We start from the raw sequence: 20,447 nt of genomic DNA on the forward strand, positions 1-20,447 counted from the left end.
AGCTCAGCCTGGCTGGAGTGTCTGGGAAGGGTGGATTTTCCAAGGAACCTGGATATAGAGTGGGCCGAGTGTTGCTATTGACCCATTTGCCTTTCCCTGAAGACATTTGCTCGGGGGATTTTTCAAGGGAGTTTCCTGTGTTTAGTCGTGCGTAGAAAGCGAGTGCTGAGGCTGGAGGGCAGCGGGGAAGTTTTCCTGCATGGCTCCACTGGCTCGGCTGGTGGCTTTGAGCGCCTTCTGCCCAAAAGTGTCCCCCAGGTCCCCCACCGCTGCCCAGGGGAGCGGGTTAGGGTATGGTGAGGAGTGGGCTACAGCTCTCACCCTGTGCCAGGACAGGCTATCCTGAGATAATCTTAGAAAATGCTTCCAGGTTTAGACTGAAATCTGCTTCTCATTGCTCATCTCGGAAATATTTGTGTGCTTGCTGAGGTCTGGCGCTGCGAAGGATGGGCTGGTTTTTGCTGAGCAGGTTTTGCCAGTGCTTTGCACAGGTTGTTGTGGACTTGGCTTGCCTGTGCTCTCCCAGCACCCTGACCTGGGCTCGGAGCTCTGCAGATGATGCCTATTGCTGCTTGGGAGCTGGGAGAATCCTGCTGCTCCCCTGCAGCTTCTGCACCCCTCTCCTTGTCTCCCTCATCTCTTGTAAGCAGATGGTATCTTTATTTTTTCTTCCTAGTTTAACTGCCTGAGCAATACTGAGGTTCCATGGTTTTTAGTGTTTTCCCTCATCTGCCCAGAGATTTGCAGCTTTCTCTAACCTTTGGGGATGGTGCAGACACTGGGCTGCAGGCAGGGCTGATCCCCAGCAGCTCGGAGTGCTGGGCTCTGGCAGTTTGCTGCCTGCTGATATTATTATTATTATTATTATTATTATTATTATTATTATTATTATTATTATTATTATTATTATTATTATTATTATTATTATTATTAAATAATCTGTCTGCTGTAGTTTTGCTCTCCTGGGACTCCCTGCACCCTTTCCACAGACGATTCCACGGCCACGAGGCAGCCCTGGCTGCTTTCAGTGTCACCATCATGCTGCAGTTTGCTGCGTCGCTGTGAATTATCCCACGTCTGACCAGCGGGTTGGTCACTGGTGTTTGCCTGAGCTGCTTAACGTTTGATTTGGGCGGTCAGTATTTTGCTTTTTGTAACAAACTTGACTCCAAGGCTTGTGCGTGGAGCTGTTAACGTGGATTGCTATCACCCGTTCGTGGCGGGAGAGCGATGCCGGTGCTGCTGGAACGCCGCAGGGATGGGCAGTAAGTGGTGAGCCCTCTTAAAACTTAGTTTACTAACTTGTAGCCTGGGGAAACGGTGAAACTTTCTGGATTTAAAAGGTCTCGCCCGGCTCCTGCCTGGCAGCAGCGTGGCTGCTGGGTCAGGAAAAGCCTGTTCTGCCCAGAGGCTGCAGCAACTTTTATATATATATATGCATTAAATATACATGTATGCAATATATACACATTAAATATGCATATAGACAATATATATAGATGCATTAAATATAGATATATTTTTGCTTATGGGCTATTTCTCGGGCTTAGCCAAAACGCAGGGCGCTGCTGAGGGTTGTTTGGCACAAGGTGCCACTTCGATGGCTGCAAAGTGCATTTGGATATTGAGCTGTGTGCCTGCAGGCAGGGCAGGGGGGCTGAGGGGGAGAGGAGCAGGGGGCTTGCTGGCGGAAGGGAAGCAATCCTGGGTTATGTTTTCCTTCCCCCTCATCGTTTTTCAACTCCTGTAGGGATGCTCGCTGCCACGGATGCTGCTCCGAACCAATACTCTGTAAAAACCCTTTTTTTCAATCCATCTCTCTTTTGGGCACCTGTTGCATCTTGCTGGCTCCAGTAATTTTTTATTTGCAAAACTTTAGTTGTTTTGTTTGAGATGGAATTCCAGTCGAAGCCAATTTAGTCTGAAAGCGTGTCTGCTCTCGATGTCCAGCCATATGCGATAGTGCTTGTAGTCCAGAGACGTTTGTCCTCTTCCCCTTAGTGAAAGCTTAATGCACTTAATTTTGATCCAGCTGTTTGTAAAGGGCTTTTTGTTTTCCTCCTGCAGCAGAAAGGAGGGGTCAGCACCTCCGAGGCTATCGTAGCCGGGTATTTTGGGAGCAAATCGGCCTCGTCATTTTTGTTCACGACTTGAACAAGACTCCTGCTAACCTCTTTTTGTGGCCTTGGATGAGCAGTGCTTTGCTGTGGGCTTTTTGCTCCGTGAGTTCAGCTGAGTTTTGCAGGATCTGTAGGTGAAAGGGCCCTCGCTCTGGCCCCAGCCTTGCCTTCGTAGGGCAGCATGCGGAGGGCTTGGTAATTTCTGGCTGTGTATTTCCAAAGGGTCAGCAAAGCAGCATTTAAAGCACGCTGGATACCCTTAATAAGATTTTATAAGACTATTAAAGTGGAAAACAGAGGCAACGCTTGCTTGATGTAATTTGTTTGCAGTGTCGTGGCAGATGCACTGATTTGCAAAGCAGAGAGATCTTATTTTTCTTGTGCAGTAAGGGATCTAGAACAGCTGAGTAAGATGTGCAACAGGCAAGACTAGACAATTTGAAGCGTTTCTTTGGTAGTGCAATCCAAGATCTTTTCAGCAGTAATAAAAATTAAGTACTGCTAGACTGCAGCAACGCCGTGCAACGTCGCCTGAGCCTCAGTTGGCTTAAGAGGAAAAAAAACCAAAAAAAAATCTCACTGCTGGGAAATGAAATGTAGGGGGCGAAAAAAAATCTACTTTGTGAGCAGCCTTGCCATCTTTTGTTACGATTTCTGCGTAATTCCTCCCCAGCGTTCACACAAAGCCAAGCGACTGCTGCCTGTAGGGGTGAGGGGTCCTGAGTGCTGCCTCGGGGCTGGGGGGGCTCAGGCTGCGCTGGGGGCACCAGCTCAGCAGCAGCCCCGCTCTTATGGGGGCTGCAAAGCCAAGCTTAAAATGCAATATTGATTTTTTATTTTTTTTTTTTTTTTTTTGGCTCTCAGGGCAGTGTTTTGCGTGCCAGTTTTGTTCACTCTGAGTTATGGAAGGTTTTTAGTCTTTATTTTTGTTTCCCCCCCCCCCCCTTCCTTCCAGCTCACCTTTTCTTATAAGTGTTTGCTCAGGGAGGGAGTGCAGTAAAATTAGCTGTGATGCCCAGAGGGCTGTTGTCCTTGTAATCAGCCACATTAATATTGTGGAGCACAGCGTTTCCACGGGGTGGTTTCTTCCAGTGCAGTTGAATGGATGGAAGTGGGACTTTCCATTTGACAAATACCATTCCGGTAAGTGCAGGGTGGGAAGATCAGATGCTCAGAGAGGAAGCCTTGGGTTGAAGGAGCTTGTCTGGATAACACCCTTATCCCATTGCCTGTCTAGGGAAGGTGACTGGTGGGATAGGACGGGGCTGGCTGTCAGCCGTCTCCCGGGATGCTCCCTTGTTCTCCTGCACAGGATGGGCTTGCTTCTGCAGCTGATGGTGCCGGATGGACCACACTGATACCCCTCGAGCACTGAGCCCGGTATCCTGAGCCCATCTCAGACCTCATCTCAGTGTCCCTGTGCATAAGTGAATTTTTTTCCCTCCTGGTGCCAAAACCCAACTGCCGTGCTGCCGGTGTTGCTCGGTCAGCCCCGGGCAGAGCGAGCTTTGCTGCAGGCGTGTTACCCAGCCTGGCAGGAACACGAGCCAAAAGGATTTCCTGAAGATAAACAAGTCGAGGGTTTCTCTCCTTGGATTGCACTGATCCAGTATCCTAGTGTAACTGTGCCTGCAGCTCCAAGGATAAATCTGTTGGTTACTATAGTATCTGGACAAGAAAACACTCCAAATTGGGTCTGGAGTGCATGGAGATGGTTTTGCCATGGAGCGAGGGATGAAGTAGGTGATTTCTGCCTCTTCCCCCTTTTATTTCCTGCTACTTCTGTGGAAACATTTCTCTGCAGCATGGCAAGGGGAGGGTTAGAAACCCACAGCTTTTACTTTTTTGGTGTGGAAAAACATAATTGGAAGCAGCATGGAGCGGGGGCAGGACCTCAGAGCTCAGGTACCCCTTGCAGGGGGCTGGGGTCCCCCTGTGATGCCATGTGGGCCTCGGTCACCCCTTGCACCTGGACCTGCCCTCCCAGGAGCTGTGATGGGAAATGCAGGGCTTTCCGTGGGGCAGAGCTTGATGTGAGTCTGGGCAGCTCCAGGTACCAGCCCCTGCTTTTGGGTTGCTGCGGTGATGTGCACCCTGGCAGGGGGGTCTGCAGCCTCTGTCCCAGGCGGGTGGGTGGCCGGCGGGGCTCGCTTCACCAGGGAAAAGGGAGCAAACTGCACTGGGAAACGGGCAGTTTGCTGGCTGGCTCTGAAATGCTGGGAAAACTTAAAAAGGGGCGAAATGTCTGTAGGTGGTAGAGGGCAGAGTAATGTCTGACCGAGCTGGGACGCGTAACATAGTATTTAGGGGTTTTTTGTTGTTTCTATAACTGGAGAGCTCAGGCTTTTGGAGGACCAGAAAGCAACGGGAAAACCAACAAATTATAGCTCTTCTGTCTGATGCAAGCGTCGACAATTGAAACTTAGAGGTTTTTTCCAGTTTGCTCTTACTTTAATTTTTGCCAGAGCAAATCACTGCTCCAAAGAGTTCGCTGCCCTGCTGAAATAGCTGCCGATGAGCAGACATGTGTGCACAGCTTGAGCCGGGGAAAAGAGGGAGGAAGGGATTTGAAAACGGAAAGACCTCATTGTATTTGCTTTGTGACCTCTGCAAAACATTTGGGCTTTTATTCAAAGTCCTTTTTCTGTTCTTGAGTTTGAAGTGTCCCTATGAGCTCTGAATTTGATGTGCTGGCAGCGTGCTGGTCGAACTTTTCTTCTGGACTGCCAAAAATAAAAATACGCCGCCTGCATTTCAAGATGAGCGATGGTTTCGTAACCCCGGCTGCTAACAGGGCAGGGGAAAAAAGAATCGAGATCCTGGAAACTTCCAAAGGTCGGTGGTTATGTTTGAACAAGAGCAACATATTTTTCCATGGAACAGCAGTGCTGAAGTACTGCTGTCCCAATCAATATCTACTGACGTCGGGCTTTCTGCATCATATGTGAACCTGATTTTCTGCAAAGCGCTGCTGAACTGAAGCTGTGATTACGGACGACGGGGCAGATTTGCTGGGGAGATACAGTACTGTGTGATGTGGGGGTAGACTGCCTGCAGATGGGAAAAGAAAAACGCAGCCAAAGCAAAACCCGCACCAAAAAAGCTCTTTTTGGCTGCCACCCCTGGGCATGGCATTCCCCGAGTCCGGGAAAAGGCTGAGCCCTCCTGTAAATTTATTATCTAGGGGGGGAAGAAAAACCCTCTTCTATTTCCTCTCTCCACCCTTCTTAAGTCTTTCAAGTAGCTTTTTCCCCTGTTCTCCCCGCCCCGTCATGTCTCTCTTTTATCGGTGGCTTTGTTGGCTAAGTCAGCTTTTCCAGGAAACTCAGCCTGGTTGGGTTCTGCTGTTCTCCAGCCCATTGTCCTTGGTGAAGGTGACCTTCCTGCAAGCCCATATGGTGAGGCAGCATGTCCTTGAGACAAGCTCTGGCCAGGGTCCTTCATGTTGCTGGACCCACCTTGACTTGCATTAAGGATGGTGTGATCTGGGTCAATGATGCTCTGCTAGAGCACGTCATCGGCTGCTTTGTCATCCCTAAGGAGGACCAGGGACGAGATCTGGGTGTTGAGCCTCATCATATTGTGTCTTGGGGTTAGGGTATTTTTCCTCCACCTTAATTAGAAATGGAAGAAGTAAAAGTATAATGGTGCAGGGAAAGCTGTGAATGCGGAAATGGGGAAAAAGCTGGCAGAAGTGTTGGCATAAATTCTGCTGTTCTGTCTGCACATAACGGACAGGTGGGCGAGACAGAAACATGCAAAGGTGGCAACCAGACCTGTTCAAGCTTTACTGACCCATTTTTTTTATTCCCTTTCCCCTCGATGATCCTGTCCTCCTTCCCCTTGGTCTATCAGGACCCCTTATGTGCAATGGAACCACTTTAAATTGGCATCTTGGCTTCTGCTGTTGCTGGACTCAAATCTCAAATCGCATCAGGTGCCCAGAATTGAAGTTGACTGAAAAAATACTAGTTTAAAAACTGAAGGCATTGTTTGTTTCTTTCGAATGCCTTTTGGTTTCGAACCTTTATGATGCACTTCACTCCTGTTTTTAGACTTTTTACCATGATTGTAAGGACTATAATTTTTTTTTAGTAAAGCTTCTGCAAGGCACAGGGAGTTGGACTTGATGATCCTTATGGGTCCCTTCCAACTTGTGATAGTCTATGGGTTGACCATGATTGAAAAAAAAAGTATTGGTCTTTTCCCCATGGCTTCTCTTTTGCTCTTGCTTGTTGTTCTGCTTGATCTGGAGGCTCGCATGGTTCCCCGCTGCTGCTCCTGCTTGTCCCTGATGGTCACTCCTTGGTGATACTGTTCTCTCTCTGCTTGAAATATCAGTAGGAGCTTCATCCTCAAAAGAGAAGGGATATTGGTTTATAGAATCATAGAATGATTTGGTTTAAGCCAATGGTTTAAATTTCAACCTTTTGCTTTCCCAAGGTACTGGCCTTCCCTCTTCCACTTAGGGATGAGCAATGAAAGTCCCCTGCAGTGGGACCCGAGCTCGGAGCTGTGCTCACCTTCAGCCCTTTCTCTTGGACCTATGGGCTCTCAGTATTTTAAATGAGATGTTTTTTTTCCCCAAGGACTGTGCATGTTATCGACCCTGTCTCACAGGCGAAGGGGAGAGCAGTGGACTTGATCCCAATCGATGGAGTTCTCTCTCTAAATCAGGAGATCTACCTAAAAATGTGGTCGGTGTGGGTAAGCATAGTCTGAGCTGCTAAATTATTAAGGGTTTTCTCAAAGCATCGCTTGTACTTACAGAGAAATGACTAAGGACAAAGAGTAATAGAGAAATTGGCAAGAAAAAATTCAGTTTAAAATATATTGTGTGGGCGATGGGGTCGGTGTGCTGAGCGGCTTTCCAAGACTGCCGGACGGTTTGGGGAGATTTTGGTAAATTTACGGAGCCTTCTTGAAATTGTGAATATGTTTTTTTCTTGGTTCTTCTGGGGTGAAATGAAACGGGAGCTAGAACAGGCTGTTTTGAGGTGGTGTTATTTTTGCTGGCTCTTTTTGTAAATCAGGTCGTCTTCTCTACTACTTTTATGATAAATGGAACAATAAGGGAGTGATTAGACTTTAAACTATTCATGAGATCTAAGCCAAGTAATGTGATTTCATCTTTCTTCTGCATATATTTAATATAAGCCGTGATTTCATTCAAATGTTTGAGCTTTGTATTTGTACCATATAATTATCTCCAGTTTTAGCAGCTTCTTTTTTTTTTTAAAAAAAAAATGCCTGTAGTTTTCATTAGATCTTTTTTTCTATGAGTTATTTGTGTTTACTTTGTGGCTTGAAGATATCTTCAACAAACATGAAAGGAGTTTCTTTCGATTGGTTAGTTCTGGTTTAGATGCTTTTCGAAACTGTAGTAAATCAAATGGTGGTGCTTTGGTTTTTTTCTGCCACTATCTTTTATTTCTGGAAAGGAGGCCAGCAGGTAGCATAGACGCTTGTTTTCCATATGGGGAATGTAATTAAACACTGTGTTTTGCAGCTGCCCTAGAAATAGCCCACTTAGAGTGGCTCCTGGTCAACGGGGGCTGCAGAGCATAGGTTCACCTCTCCTGTTGAACTTGCTTTGACTCTGTTAATTTTTACCCAAGCTTGCTAATTTTTACCCAGGTTTGCAACTTTTATCAAGTGCTGGCCATGCCCTGTACATGATGCTGTGATGGATTCCCAGAAATTTGGGAGGGCAGGAGAAGAGAAGCCTCCCCAGGAGGCAGCAGAGGCTGATGTGCTGGGGCAGGACGTGTTCCTGGGAGGAGGGCACAGATGGAGAGGGGAAGGAGGCACAAAGGGAGGCTTGCCCAAACTCACGTGAAGAATTTTGAGTAGTGCTATGGGCTGCAAATATAATTCCTCTGTCTTGTAATGCTCCAACAGCTTCAAGCCGTAAATGATGTTGGGTCATTAGTTGCATCCATGGACTATTTTAGCCCTGATGTGATGCCTTCAAATTGTACCTTTTCCTAACACCTCAAAGAAAAGTTTATAGTAAAATGCTAAGCCTCAGCTGACCTTCTGTGGGCATGTTGAGGTGCATAGATGGGCTTTTTAAATTTGGACGATGTAAGAAAATAGCCGTTATCCCTAATGCCTTCTTGTCAGAACTGCTGCTTCTGGCAATAAGTGGGCTTTGTACAAAGTTGAAAGTACAGGAGGGTTGGGTTACACTGAAATATGTTCTGTGTCTGAACATCTCCATGGAATTAGGAAGGCCATGCTGCAGCAGCAGCACTTTGCCCTGCAGCGTGTGCCTGCGTTGGTGGCGACGGTGCGGTTATTTATTACTGCAGCCTGGGCGCCTGGTCCTGCCCGAGGTGGGAAGAAAAAGGAGAGCGTGAGCTGCCAAGTCGGAAAGATGTTCCTGGTGGAACAGCTTCTCTAGCCTCGTTTTTATCTCCTGTGATTTGTGTTTGACTCTCTGGCTGTTGTCTTCCAGCTGAGCTCCCTTCAGGAGAAACCTGGTTTGGATGTCCTGCTGAGATGTTGACTCGCTGATGGGACTGGTTAGACACTGGGGGAATGGAGCAGGAGCCCTGAACTGGAGCTGGAAATGTTGTAGGAGAGACCTGCGTCCTTGAGGCTGGTCTTCAAGTGATCCAAATAGGATAGTGACTCTTCTCCTTCTCTCCCTCCTCTTGATTCATGGGGTGTGCAGAGTTCCCCCAGGGGCTGCTTTGTGTCTGCTGGCTGCTGGGAGCTCTTCTGGGTTGCTGGGGCAGGGTATGGTAGAGAGGGGACTGAGGTCACCTGCCAGCATCCCCAAATCCTCATAGCTTGGTGGGAGGATACAGTGTGGCTTCCCACTGCGCGATCCCAAGGCCGTGGGCAGTCTGGCACTGCTGATCCCTATGGATAGCTCTGGTTCTCCCAGCACTTCTGCAAACACCATGCCTCAAGCAAAGAGAGGTGATAAAGCATATATTATAGAATCACAGAATGGTTTGGGTTGGAAGGGACCTTAGAGATCATCTAGTTCCAACCCCCCTGCCATGGGCAGGGACACCTTCCCCTACACCAGGTTGCTCAAAGCCTCATCCAACCTGGCCTTGAACACTTCCAGGGATGGGGCATCTACAGCTTCTCTGGGCAACCTGTTCCCATGCCTCACCGCCCTCAGAGTGAAGAATGTATTCCTTAGATCTAGTTTAAATCTCCCCTCTTTTGATTTAAAGCCATTGTCCCTTGTCCTATCACTACACACCCTTGTAAAAAGTCCCTCTCACATGGGGAGGACGCAATTGTATATTTTCTTAAATAATCTTTTTGGCATGCCTGGCTCTGAACAGCAACAGAATCTCTGGCTTTTGCACCAGCTGACTCCTGCGCTCTGTCGCACGGACTTTATAAAACCCACCAGGCAACGGGGCAGCCCTTGGAATTGTATCCAAGTAATATTTTCTTTCTATTTTGCCATCAGAAAGAAAATTTTTGGTGAAAGGTGGTCAGGAAAAGTCATCTAAATCCTCTCCTCACTAATCTGCGTATTTTATAATTTACCCAAAAGCCTGACAGTTACTCCCTAAATCTCCTCTTAAGTCTCTGTTGAGAGCCATTACTAAGACTCAACAATCTATTAGCAACCCGGGTTCAAGGTGGGCTTGTCAAAGGAAGAGCTTTGAATTGCTGAGCTGAGCCAACACCGCTCGTTGTGGTGTGCGCTCGCTTTCTGGGAGATGGAAAAAATGGAGAGATGTGGCGTGAAATCTTTCAGCTGCCAGCGTGACACCGTGGGATGGGCAGGGGAATGGGAAATGATACGGTGGGAGTCTGATTAGACCACAGAGCCAAGACTTCTCCCTGCACTGCCACCATACAGGGCTGTGATGCACCGTGGAGGGGATTGCCATCATCTTTGTAGGAGGTGCTTCACGTAAATGACTGAAGGGGAGTTGAGGGGTGAGAGCCCACCTAGGAGTTGGTGTGACAACTTGGTGGGACTCCATCAGCTAACACACCACACCTGGGACTTGAGTTCTGTTCTGTTCTGGGGCTTCACATGCTCCACTCTCCAGGTTTTCCATGGCTAACCATGGATAATCTTGCAGAGTAGATACTTGTGTGTGTTTTTTCAGGAGTGTTTTAACCAGAGCTTTGTTGCTTCCGTGCCAATGCGTGTGTTCGGCAATCCCTCGCCCCTGCTCCTCCCTGCTGCTGGCCGACAGCGTGGGCAGGGCAAGCTCCTGTTTCCTCCTCGCGCTGGAGGGATGCTCGCCCGGCACACCCGGCTCCAGCTCCTTCCTTGGGGACGTGACAAGCACTTCAGGCTTGGGGACAGTCTGTCTCTGGTCTGTGATGCTGCCATGGCGTGAATGAATGGCTCTGCCTCCTGCTCTGGGAGTGCAGGTTGGTGAGACCCACGGCTGCCGCCTCCGTGGTGCAGCAGATACATCAGGGAACCCACTTTGGGTCTAGTTTCTGGTTCGGAAGATGTGCTGTTTGCTGCTGCAGGTGGTGGTGAGGAGGCTGGGAGGATGGTCAGCCCATGCTGGGGTGGTGGCATTCCCTGGCTGGGGTCTGCGTGTGGGGAGCCAGCTGTGCCTTGGAGGTGGGTGCTGGTGGCTGCTGGTGGCTGCTGCTGGCTCCGCACCTGGGCGCTGCAGAAACCTTCTGCTCTGAGCAGTTGCCACTGGAGATTTGAGGATGGCTGTAGCGAGAGCGGTCCGCACACCAGCCCGGGTTAAGGTGTGGTGTAAAACCAGTGCTTTAATTAAAGATGCTGCAGACATGGGTGGGGAGCAGGGGGAAGAGCTGCCACTTCCTTTGGGCAGCCCCTGCTCCTGGTGCAGCAGGATCCGTTCAATTCCTGCTGCTCCCGATACATGGAAAGGAACTTTTTTTCCAACTGGACTTTGCTTGCAACTTGGCAAGCTGCCTGTGACAGGCCCTTCGAACAACCAGGATGCTGAGCCAGACCCAGGGCACGCCAGGAGCATCTGCCTGCAGCAGGCAGCAGACACGGGATGGGGATTTGGCATTTTTGGCGCCTGCCCTGTTGGGTTTTCAAAGCAAACGAGGTCCAGAGTTGAAGATTAATAAGACTGAGCAGGGTATAAGCAGTGTCCACTGGTGTTTAGCAGCCCTGCTGCCTGCTGATGCCCTTGAACCAGGAACGGTGACAAATGTCTTCCTCGCTCATATTTTAAACCCCAAAACCTTAACTCTAAGGAAACCTTAGCTTGGCTTACGACTGCTCTTTTCCCCGCCCGCCCAACTCCATCTCCTCTTAGTGGGCATTTCAAATTCACTTTATACTTTGAAGTCCAACCTTGCAAAGCACTTCCCGGTGCCAGCTGGGTCTCCTCCCTTGGCTGCCAGCGTCCGTGGCAGGGACACTTTGTGATATGTGAGGTGGAACGTGGGTGGAACGACAAGCCAATTTTTAAACTATGGCAAAGTTTTGTTTCTTTTCAAAATAGACTGAAGGACTCTCCAGGTTGGGATTAGGAAGAGATGTACAGATGATAAATTATATTCCTAATGACTTGAAGTGCTTGATAAACGTTTTCTCCTTCAAGAAGGAAAAATTGCCTGGCAAATGGCACAGGCCACAAGTACAGGCAGGAGCATGGTGGACATGAGCAGTGGGTGGCCTGAGCTGGTGCGGTGTAGGACAGGCTGTGGTCCTGGGGGGTCAGTGGCCAAGCAGCAGTGGGGACCCTGGGTTGCAGGCTCGGTGTTGCCTTGGTTTTGCTAAATGACCTTACATGCACCTCTTCATTCTCTATGCTTTTACTTGGGCAGAGAAGTGAGGTTTTGAGGTTCCAGCTGCCTTATTTCCAATGAACAGCATGGTGCATCCAGAAGCTGGAAACTATTAATACAAATATTTGACTTTTTTTTGGACGACAAACTAATTTTTCCCTTTCCTGTTTGTCCTGACAGTGTGCTGGGGAAGAGAAGCGGGTCGGTACGCGCACCGTGGTGGTCGGGCACCGTCCAGTTTCGGAAACGGATGCGTACGTGGCACAGAAGTTCTGTGACAACAGGATTGTCTCCTCCAAGGTGAGCTTGCTCCGCTCGTCCAGGCGCATGGTGCACGTATATTCACTGCTTGTGTATTCACCCTGGTGTTATTTGATGGTTGTTTTTGAAATTGAGAAACTCTGAATTCCTTAAGGATGGATGTAAAGGTCCCTTTGCAAGCAGAGCAGCCTGGTACATACCTCACCCCACACCTCCAGTCTCTCTATTTGTCTTTTTTTTTTCTTCTTGTCAATCCCAGTGGGGGCGCGTACAAGTTCCTTCCTTCTAGGCTGGATGAGAGCAAAGCACATGGACATATTGGTTTTGTGGGTTTTTGTTTGTGTGGGGTTTTTTCTCAATGTTTTCTATCATTCCCTTTGGGAAGAAAGGACAGGTTAAGTGTAATTCAGCATGAGACAGCAACTCAGATTTGCAAAAGGCAGTAAAGTTTATTTTATAAATGGACAGAAAAATACAATTCCCTTATTTTTTTTTTTTTGGTTCTGTGGGTTTTTTGCTCTCTTGAGGTAGAACGAAAATAGCCACGCTCTGTTTATCCCTTTGAATAAAAGGGGAAACATTCATATGGTATTAATGCAGCTTTTGTTTATGGTGGAAAACTGTGATGACACCCGTCTGCCTTCTGCTTAGCTTTTTTCCATGACATTCATGAAGCTATTTCAAAAGATTTGAAGCCAATTTGAGTAAAATATCAAACAAGTGGCATCTGATATTGTCAACACAGCTGGATATGTATTACGTTGCTTAGGATTCATGCTGCTCAACATACAATTGGGCTTCAGCTGTACTGTATTTGAGCTGTAAGGAGGTTTTTCCTCTCCTTTCATTTTTATACACCTTGGATCTTGCTTGTTTTTATATCTCTGTGCTGTCTGAGTTTATATTGGGGAAAGTTTTAAGCCTAACTGTGTTTAACTCGTGTACCATTCCCATTGATGTTTCCCTGGCACACAAGAAGGCCCTTCATAGAGGACACCTTCCCGTGTTTCAGTTCCTTCTCCGACAAATGGTTTGGTTTAGCACTAATTTAAATTCTTCCCTGATCTATTTTTAAATGCCTTGCTCTTTTTTTTCCATTTATATTTGTTAAGCATGGAGTCTTCTTACCTTTCCAGTCTCTTTTTATAATTAAGTGGGCATTGGTCCTGGCTGCTTATTATTCTTTGTTTATTCAAGGCAGACTGAAATACCAGGTATTAGACCTATTATTTTCCATGTTGTTCTTAAATTCCACATGTTTTCCAAAGGAAATGATTCAACAGCCTTCTTAAAATGATAGTGAAGCACAACATAATAACAAATCTGTATGGGCAACATGACTTTTTTTAACAGAAGAACAACTCCAAGATGATTTTTTTTAACTTTTTGATTGGAGAAAAAACGAATTATCTCTGCACTGTGCATTACCTCTTCATGAAATCATGTCTCTACGAATTGCTGTCTAGAAGTTGTCTGCTGAAACAGATCCTGTTGGTTTTATCTTCTTTTACCCTCCACTGTCTCCAAACATGTGATTTGGGTTATTTTGACAAAATAGAAATAGTCGCCTACTTTAAAGCAAACAAACAAAAACTCAAAACCCACGTAACTGAGAGACAATTCCAACTGTTCAATGAGCCAGCAGAGATATTGAGCTGGAGCTGGACGCTGAAGCAGGAGCTCAGCGGCATGTCAGCATCCAGCTGCATCATGCTCCTGGTTTTAAAGCTGGGACCTGGCCTTCTGCCTGGAGCACGCCAGGGCTCTCAGACAGCCCACTGCGGTGCTCCTCGATGGCTTTAAGGGAAAATTCCTTTCCTATTTTGTGCTGATACTTCCCGTTTCGTAGCTAGTCCCCAGCCAGCCCTGTGCCTCGGTCTGATTGTCACCCCCCCGCCTCTCTCTGCAGTACACCCTCTGGAACTTCCTCCCGAAGAACCTTTTTGAGCAGTTTAGAAGAATCGCCAACTTCTACTTCCTCATCATCTTCCTTGTGCAGGTAAGAGCTTTGACACCAAAGGCAGGTTTTGTTTATGTCCTGATGATAAGCACAGCTTGTACAAGAATTGAGGTTCAAAACTGACTCTGTGCTTATTAGTGTTGTTTTTTTTTTTTAATTGGGACTTATATTTCTTGCACGCCATCCAAGGTATAATAACAATTAAAATATTTGAGCCTGGCTGAGCTGATGTTTGAATGACTGCTGAAACAATTTGAAAACCGTCTGAACTCTTTAACCGTTAAGATCAGTCAACCAGTGAAAATGTGTTTGATGCTACAGAACTAAGATCTACTTTTTTTATCTTTATTAATTCTGCTGCGTAACTGTGTGTTTTCCTAAGTTATATGAGATTTCTGTATCTCAGTTATAGTGAGTCTCAAGGCAAGCTGAAGAAGAGAGGCTGTGCTCAGTAAAATTCAGAAAATGCATAGCATGAGCTTCAGGAACGTGAAGCTTCAGGAAGCTGCTTTACACAAACCAGTAAATTTTATACACACACAAACTTTTTCTGCTCTGCTTTGTGGCTTTGGTTAAGGGACAAATCCTGAGCAAACCTGAACACACATTTTCTGTTCTGTCAGCCAAGAAGAACAGCGGGCTGTCCGGATGCACTGCAGGGAAGGCGGTTTGGAAGAATCACCGCAGTGCATTTACTCACCTTTTAAATCCTGTGCTCAGGCCTGGGGCTCAGCAGACAACCTGCTCTAGGGCTGAAAAAAGGCATCAAAAACTCTACCCCAGCAAATTCAATGGCACTGTGCAGCTACTGCAAACAGCCTGCTTTGAGATTTCTCCTCCAGGGTTTTGGTGGTTCAGGTCTGGGACATCACTCTCTTCTAGGCTGCATGTTGGAAAGATGAGTGCCTAAAGTGTTTTGTCCTTACAGTAAAGAGTTACGGCTCATAGTCATTTCAGTGGCTGCCATGGGAACAGGGGATCCCAAGATGATGGCCAAGGATAGCTCCTGCTGGCAGTGGTACATGAAAGGCCAATTTACCCTGGCATCAGCTGGCTCTTCTCCACCACTTGATTTCGCTGGCCTTGCTCCATCGTGTCGGAGTGAATTTGTAATTTGCCTTGAACTGAAGCGATGCCGTGGAGTTTAGGGTGTCCTTTTTGTGTAGTTGGCCATTTAGTGACGCAGTGTTGCATTTTATCTGTTGACCCTCTGGCCATGGAGAACATGGGTTATTCTTGATTATATTCACAAAACTAGTTGCAATTTAGCTGCTAACCTGCATAACCCTCTGCCCGAAATGAGTGAGAGCCGAGCCTTGCTATTCCTCCTTGTTTTCATTCTGTGATCTGCAATTACCTCTAAGATAAAGGAGCAACTCTCATGCTCTATTAGAGAAAAAACAAACCCAACGGAACAAAAGCCAACCTGACAGCACTGATACATTTGCTTCCCTGTAGAGTAACTGACTGCCTCCAGGCACTCGTCGTTCCAGAGACGTCACTTGCCTTAAAAAACCACTCAGGGCAACTCCATTCATTTAAAATATCCAGGGTTATACCTTGATAAATGGCATCTATAGCTTATTTAAGTGCTTATCTTTAAATTAAATTAATAGAATTGCCATACACGCTGCATAAAGAGTGAAATATCATGGCCCTTGGGGAATTACCTGGTGCATCTGCTCTACCTGCTGCTGAAACCCTTTATCAAAATGTCTATTACTCTGTGACTCCAAATTCAGCTCTTGTTTTAGGAGAGAGGAAGAGAAAATACATGCATTAAACTTGAAACACCTATTAGCACGCTAACAGGGATACAAATAGCTGATTCTTTGGTTCATCTATTGCAACGCTCAAAGGAAACTGCGAGTAGACTCCTGGTAGAAACAGCTGGCCTGGAGTAAATCTAGTACAAGTGTGTTTGTAGACAGACCAAGCTGATGGCAGTAAGCTAATTTAGGAGGTGCCAGGAATGAAAAATGTCCCTTTTGATTGATGGAGGTGACTGCTGGACTGTGGTCTTCAGTCTCCTAAACAATGAGTTAGGAAGAAACTATTAAGTAACAGGAGCATTTGGTCACTTTTAAGTGGATCTGAATTAAGCTGTTGAAGTCCTAAACCAGCTCAAAAATAGCTTCAAAGGAGTCTGCCTTTGATGTTCTGGCATGTTCCTCATGTGTCCCTCAGCTTTCTACCAGCCACGAAGAGGAAGAGCAGTATCCAGCCATGGGACACGCAGAGAGCATGATCTCCAAACACACAAATGAGTTACTCTGGGGACTTCATCTAATATTTGTGTTCGTACATCCATAATACAGGATTTCTGTGGACAGAAATCGTATCACTTGTTTAAACAAATACATACAATGGCATCTTGTCCAGTGCCAAGAAGTCTCCTGCGGGGCAGGAGGAGGTCCTCTCCTTTGGGCTTCTCAGCTAAAAGCCAAAGTTCCTCTTGTATTCCCAAGATCCGTCTGATTTTTGCAAGATAGCTTTTGGCTGACTGGCCTAAACTTCAACAATGCCACCCCAGTGAGTGTCCATCACATGTGCTGCGTGTGATGTGTCCGTGTGACACTTGGCACCATCCTTGCTCAAAGTCATTCCTCCAAAGTCTAGTTTCTACCAGGCTTTCTGTTTGTACACGTTTTACACCCATCTGAGTGAGCCAGGACTTTGTGTTCCTGGAAATGTTTGTTGTGTTTATCTTGGTTTACGCTCCTGCTGCTTGACTCATACACCACTTATCAGGCTACTTCTTATGGTGTATCTCTTCCACTTTGATATCTTCTGGCTCTTCTCTCTTTGGGTCCAATAGTGCAGGGTAAAATTGCAGCATACAGCATTTTATAAGAGTTAAAAAATTTCCACGTAGCTTCCTCCCAGCTGATAAGAGCAGTCCTGTCCTTAACGCAGCATTTTACGGGCAGCCTAAAACAATAAATATACAGATGCTGCAGTCTGCGAGCGTGCCAGGGAAGCACAAACAAGCGGAGGGAAACAAAGTCCCTTTGTGGGGCCACAAAGCCTTTCTGCTGAGCTTCCCCATCCCTTTCGTCACAGCCCTCGCCCATCTGCCACTCGTGCTCTCGTCCTCTCTGGGGACAGCAGGAAAAATGGCCAATTTTGTGTGTCTGCTTTGGAAAGTGTGGCAGGGGCACAGCTTGTCCTCCTCTTACCTTGTTCCCTCCCAGTTATGAACCTGTGCTGCTGTTCTTACCCTTCGGGGCAAGGCAGGATACAGTCAGAAGAAAGAGTGGTTTCCCACAGCCTGAAGGTTTAATTAACGATGAAGGTGCTTGGTCTTTGCTGCGGTGCTGGCTCGAGCGCCACACTGAGCTCGGGAAGGATCCAGCTGTCCACGCCTGGTGCGGTCACTGTGCTCCAGTCGTGCTCTGAACATCAAATTTGAGAGCTTAAAGACAAAGTATGGATTTCTGGTTTACTGAAATATTCATGTTCCATTCTGCAGTATATTTCATAGGTAATTTGGGCTGATGTGTGTTATTTTTAACCTCTGAGGGTCAGTGGTTCAAGGCATTCAAGACAACTGGTACTGTCCTCCCTCTCATAGCTGACGGTGTTTTAGGGTTCAGATGTGCCCCGTCCTCACTGCCAAAGGGGAGAAGCAGTCCTCCTTTGGCTCAGTGAGAAATGAGGATGTTTTTCGTTTCATGCATTGCTGCTCCCTCTGCCTCATCCTCCTTTCCTGCCTCAGTCCTCTCCAGCACGCCCCGTGGTGGGAGCAGGCTCGTTGGCATCCGCACTTTGAGTAGTTGTGTTTACGTAGCCCATCCCCAGCAGCCCATTCATCCAGGCTTTTGTTTTCCACTACAGCAAGGTCAAATTTAGGTTTTTAAGCTACTTCTGATAGGGTTTTTCCCCACCTGAGGACATGCCGTGGTCTTCAGGAGGAAGTATTGTAGTCTCCTTGAAATGAAGGAGAGCGCTCTTGGGGATGCCTGTGATGGCATCCTTATGTGCCCCTTCTTTCCCTTCCTGCTCTGCTGCACTGTGTCCCCAGTGGGATGAGGACCTTTTTCCCTCTCATTACCAGGGTTTTTATTTCTTCTGCTGCCTGTGAACTAGTTGTCAGCAGTATGTTTTTTCTCTCTGCAGGTGATAGTGGACACCCCGACCAGCCCGGTGACCAGCGGCCTCCCGCTCTTCTTCGTCATCACTGTCACAGCTATCAAACAGGTACAAGTGTTAATGCGGGGGAAGGAAGATACTCTTTGGGACGTGTAGAGAAAATGAAATTTTAGAAATTTTAGAGAAATTGAAAGCTGGAGAGGGACTTTGTGCAAAAGTGTATAGTGATAGGACAAGGGGCAATGGCTTTAAACTGAAAGGAGGTAGGTTTAGATTAGATATAAGGAAGAAATTCTTCACTCTGAGGATGGTGAGGCACTGGAACAGGTTACCCAGAGAAGGTGTGGCCGCCCCATCTCTGGAAGAGGCTGCATGTTGAGTGTGTTTATTGGTCTGTCTTGTTTTGGCCATGTAAAACATCTCTGTACGTGCTGTTGTAAGCAAGCCGTGAGGGTCAGTAAAGGTTACTGCTGCAGTTCTGGCTTTACTTGAGTTTTTCTTCTCTTTTTAGAAATGGTCTCTGAGTCTTTGCAGGATACAGAGACGTGCTCCAAATATAGCCTGCGCTGTGCTCCCGTGTTGGTAAATGGAAGGGACGGATTCTGTTCAACCACTCAGCTAGTCTCAATAATATGTAGTCCTCATCTTCTTGCAGTGTTAAAAGACCTTTTTCCTCCCATCGTATGCACGCACATGTGCCATTTAAAATTTCCTCTACAGAAGGACTGAATAATAAAAGAAGTTTCTTCTGCAGGGGCCAGAAAGGGAGAGCTAGAGTAAAATCCCATCTGCTTCAAATCTGAATGTTTTATTCTTTCAGCGAGGACTGAAGAAGAAAAAGAGTCTTGTCCTGCGTTACCATAGGAAAAGTCGCAGGGTGCTAAGTGTATTATTCATATTATCAGCCTGTTCTTGCCAACGCTGAGAATAATAGAAACATGTTACAGTAATTTAGCTACTTGTTGCATGCGCTGCATATAGATTGTTTTTGTGTGTTATTTTAGTCTGTTCTGGATCTGTCAAATATGCATATGAAGTTTTTAAAATAAATTGATCCAGTCTGAGCAACTCTGATGTTTCATGAAGCATGAAGGAGGTCTGAGGGCTGCTTAATTTATTATTGTTATTTTTTTAATCTCTCCCTCTCCATTCCCACTCACCCTCTTTCGTTAGTGTACTTCGTTATGAGTTTGTTGCCTGTGTTTGTGTGCCCAGGGGTACGAGGACTGGCTGAGGCACAGGGCTGATAACGAAGTGAACAAAAGCAACGTCTTCATTGTGGAAAATGCAAAGCAAGTGCGGAAAGAGAGTGAAAAAATCAAGGTAACCGTTAACAGAGGACTCGCGTGTGGTTATCCCTGAGGCCGATGGGAACAGGAGGGCAGGGGAGGAGGGGGGTGTGCGGTTAGAGCTGCCCCGGCGTGCTCGCTTTCAGATGAGATGCTCCGAGAGCCGTTCCCGATTAAGGAATGAAGCTGCTTTTGTTTGATGGCCTTTGAAAAGCTGTCTTGTGAAGGCTGTACCAGGGCTGACAAGTGACAGATCTGTCAGCGTTTCGCACTGCTCTGGGACAGGCAGTCCTCTTCTATTTCCAACTCTCCCAAGGACACCAGGAAAGTACGCGAGCTTTGACGTTAATTTATCACGCCGTGCTTCAGACGAGTACGGAGCCTTTTGCTCCCTTGAGATTTAGCAGAGAAGTGAACACTGGCTGCACCACGTGGGCGCTCTGAGTTGGTGCTGGGCTGGATTGACCTGTCGGGCTGTGGAGTGATGCTCGGGGCCCCGGGCACCTCTTGAATCCTGATTTCCCTTTTAGCCAAGGTGATTTCTCCTAGGCTTGGAGAGAAGCTAAATCCGTAACTGTCTAACAACAACCAAGGGGGCTTTTCATGTAAACGTTTGCTTTTTTCCAGGTTGGAGACATAGTAGAAGTGAAAGCGGATGAGACCTTCCCCTGTGACTTGATATTTTTGGCCTCGAGCAGCATCGATGGGACCTGTTACGTCACTACAGCGAGTCTCGATGGCGAGTCCAATTTCAAGGTGACGGGGAAGGACGGGGCAGCATTTGGGAGCCGGTGCTTGGGTACCAGGAGTGCCACTGAAGCTGGTGCTTTGGTGAGGGGGTGTGATTAACTGGAGGATGCTCCCACGGAGCCCATCCCCGTGGCCAAGTGGCTGTGTCTACAGCTCTTCCCTCTGTCTGCTGCCAGCGTGTCAGCACCGAAGCACCCTGGGGACTGTTTGTTTTGCGTTTTGTCTCCAACTGCCGTTTCTGCTGGTACA

The 20,447-nt window shown here is 47.2% G+C and overlaps 1 protein-coding gene across 1 annotated transcript in view; it reads left to right on the top strand.

Annotated features, from left to right (window-relative positions):
- The first annotated feature begins 3,221 nt into the window (after nucleotides 1-3,221).
- Nucleotides 3,222-20,447, top strand: part of ATP11C (ATPase phospholipid transporting 11C (ATP11C blood group)) — a 48,672-nt gene continuing 31,446 nt past the window's right edge. Inside the window, exons 1-6 of the mRNA XM_086619829.1 lie at nucleotides 3,222-3,263; nucleotides 12,027-12,146; nucleotides 14,017-14,106; nucleotides 18,187-18,267; nucleotides 19,375-19,482; nucleotides 20,076-20,204. Of these exons, the coding sequence (XP_086475955.1) occupies nucleotides 3,222-3,263; nucleotides 12,027-12,146; nucleotides 14,017-14,106; nucleotides 18,187-18,267; nucleotides 19,375-19,482; nucleotides 20,076-20,204 (570 nt within the window). The remainder of the gene's footprint in view (nucleotides 3,264-12,026; nucleotides 12,147-14,016; nucleotides 14,107-18,186; nucleotides 18,268-19,374; nucleotides 19,483-20,075; nucleotides 20,205-20,447) is intronic.

Source organism: Tauraco erythrolophus, chromosome 13 (genome assembly GCF_009769465.1).
Source record: "Tauraco erythrolophus isolate bTauEry1 chromosome 13, bTauEry1.pri, whole genome shotgun sequence".
In the NCBI taxonomy this organism is placed as follows: domain Eukaryota; kingdom Metazoa; phylum Chordata; class Aves; order Musophagiformes; family Musophagidae; genus Tauraco; species Tauraco erythrolophus.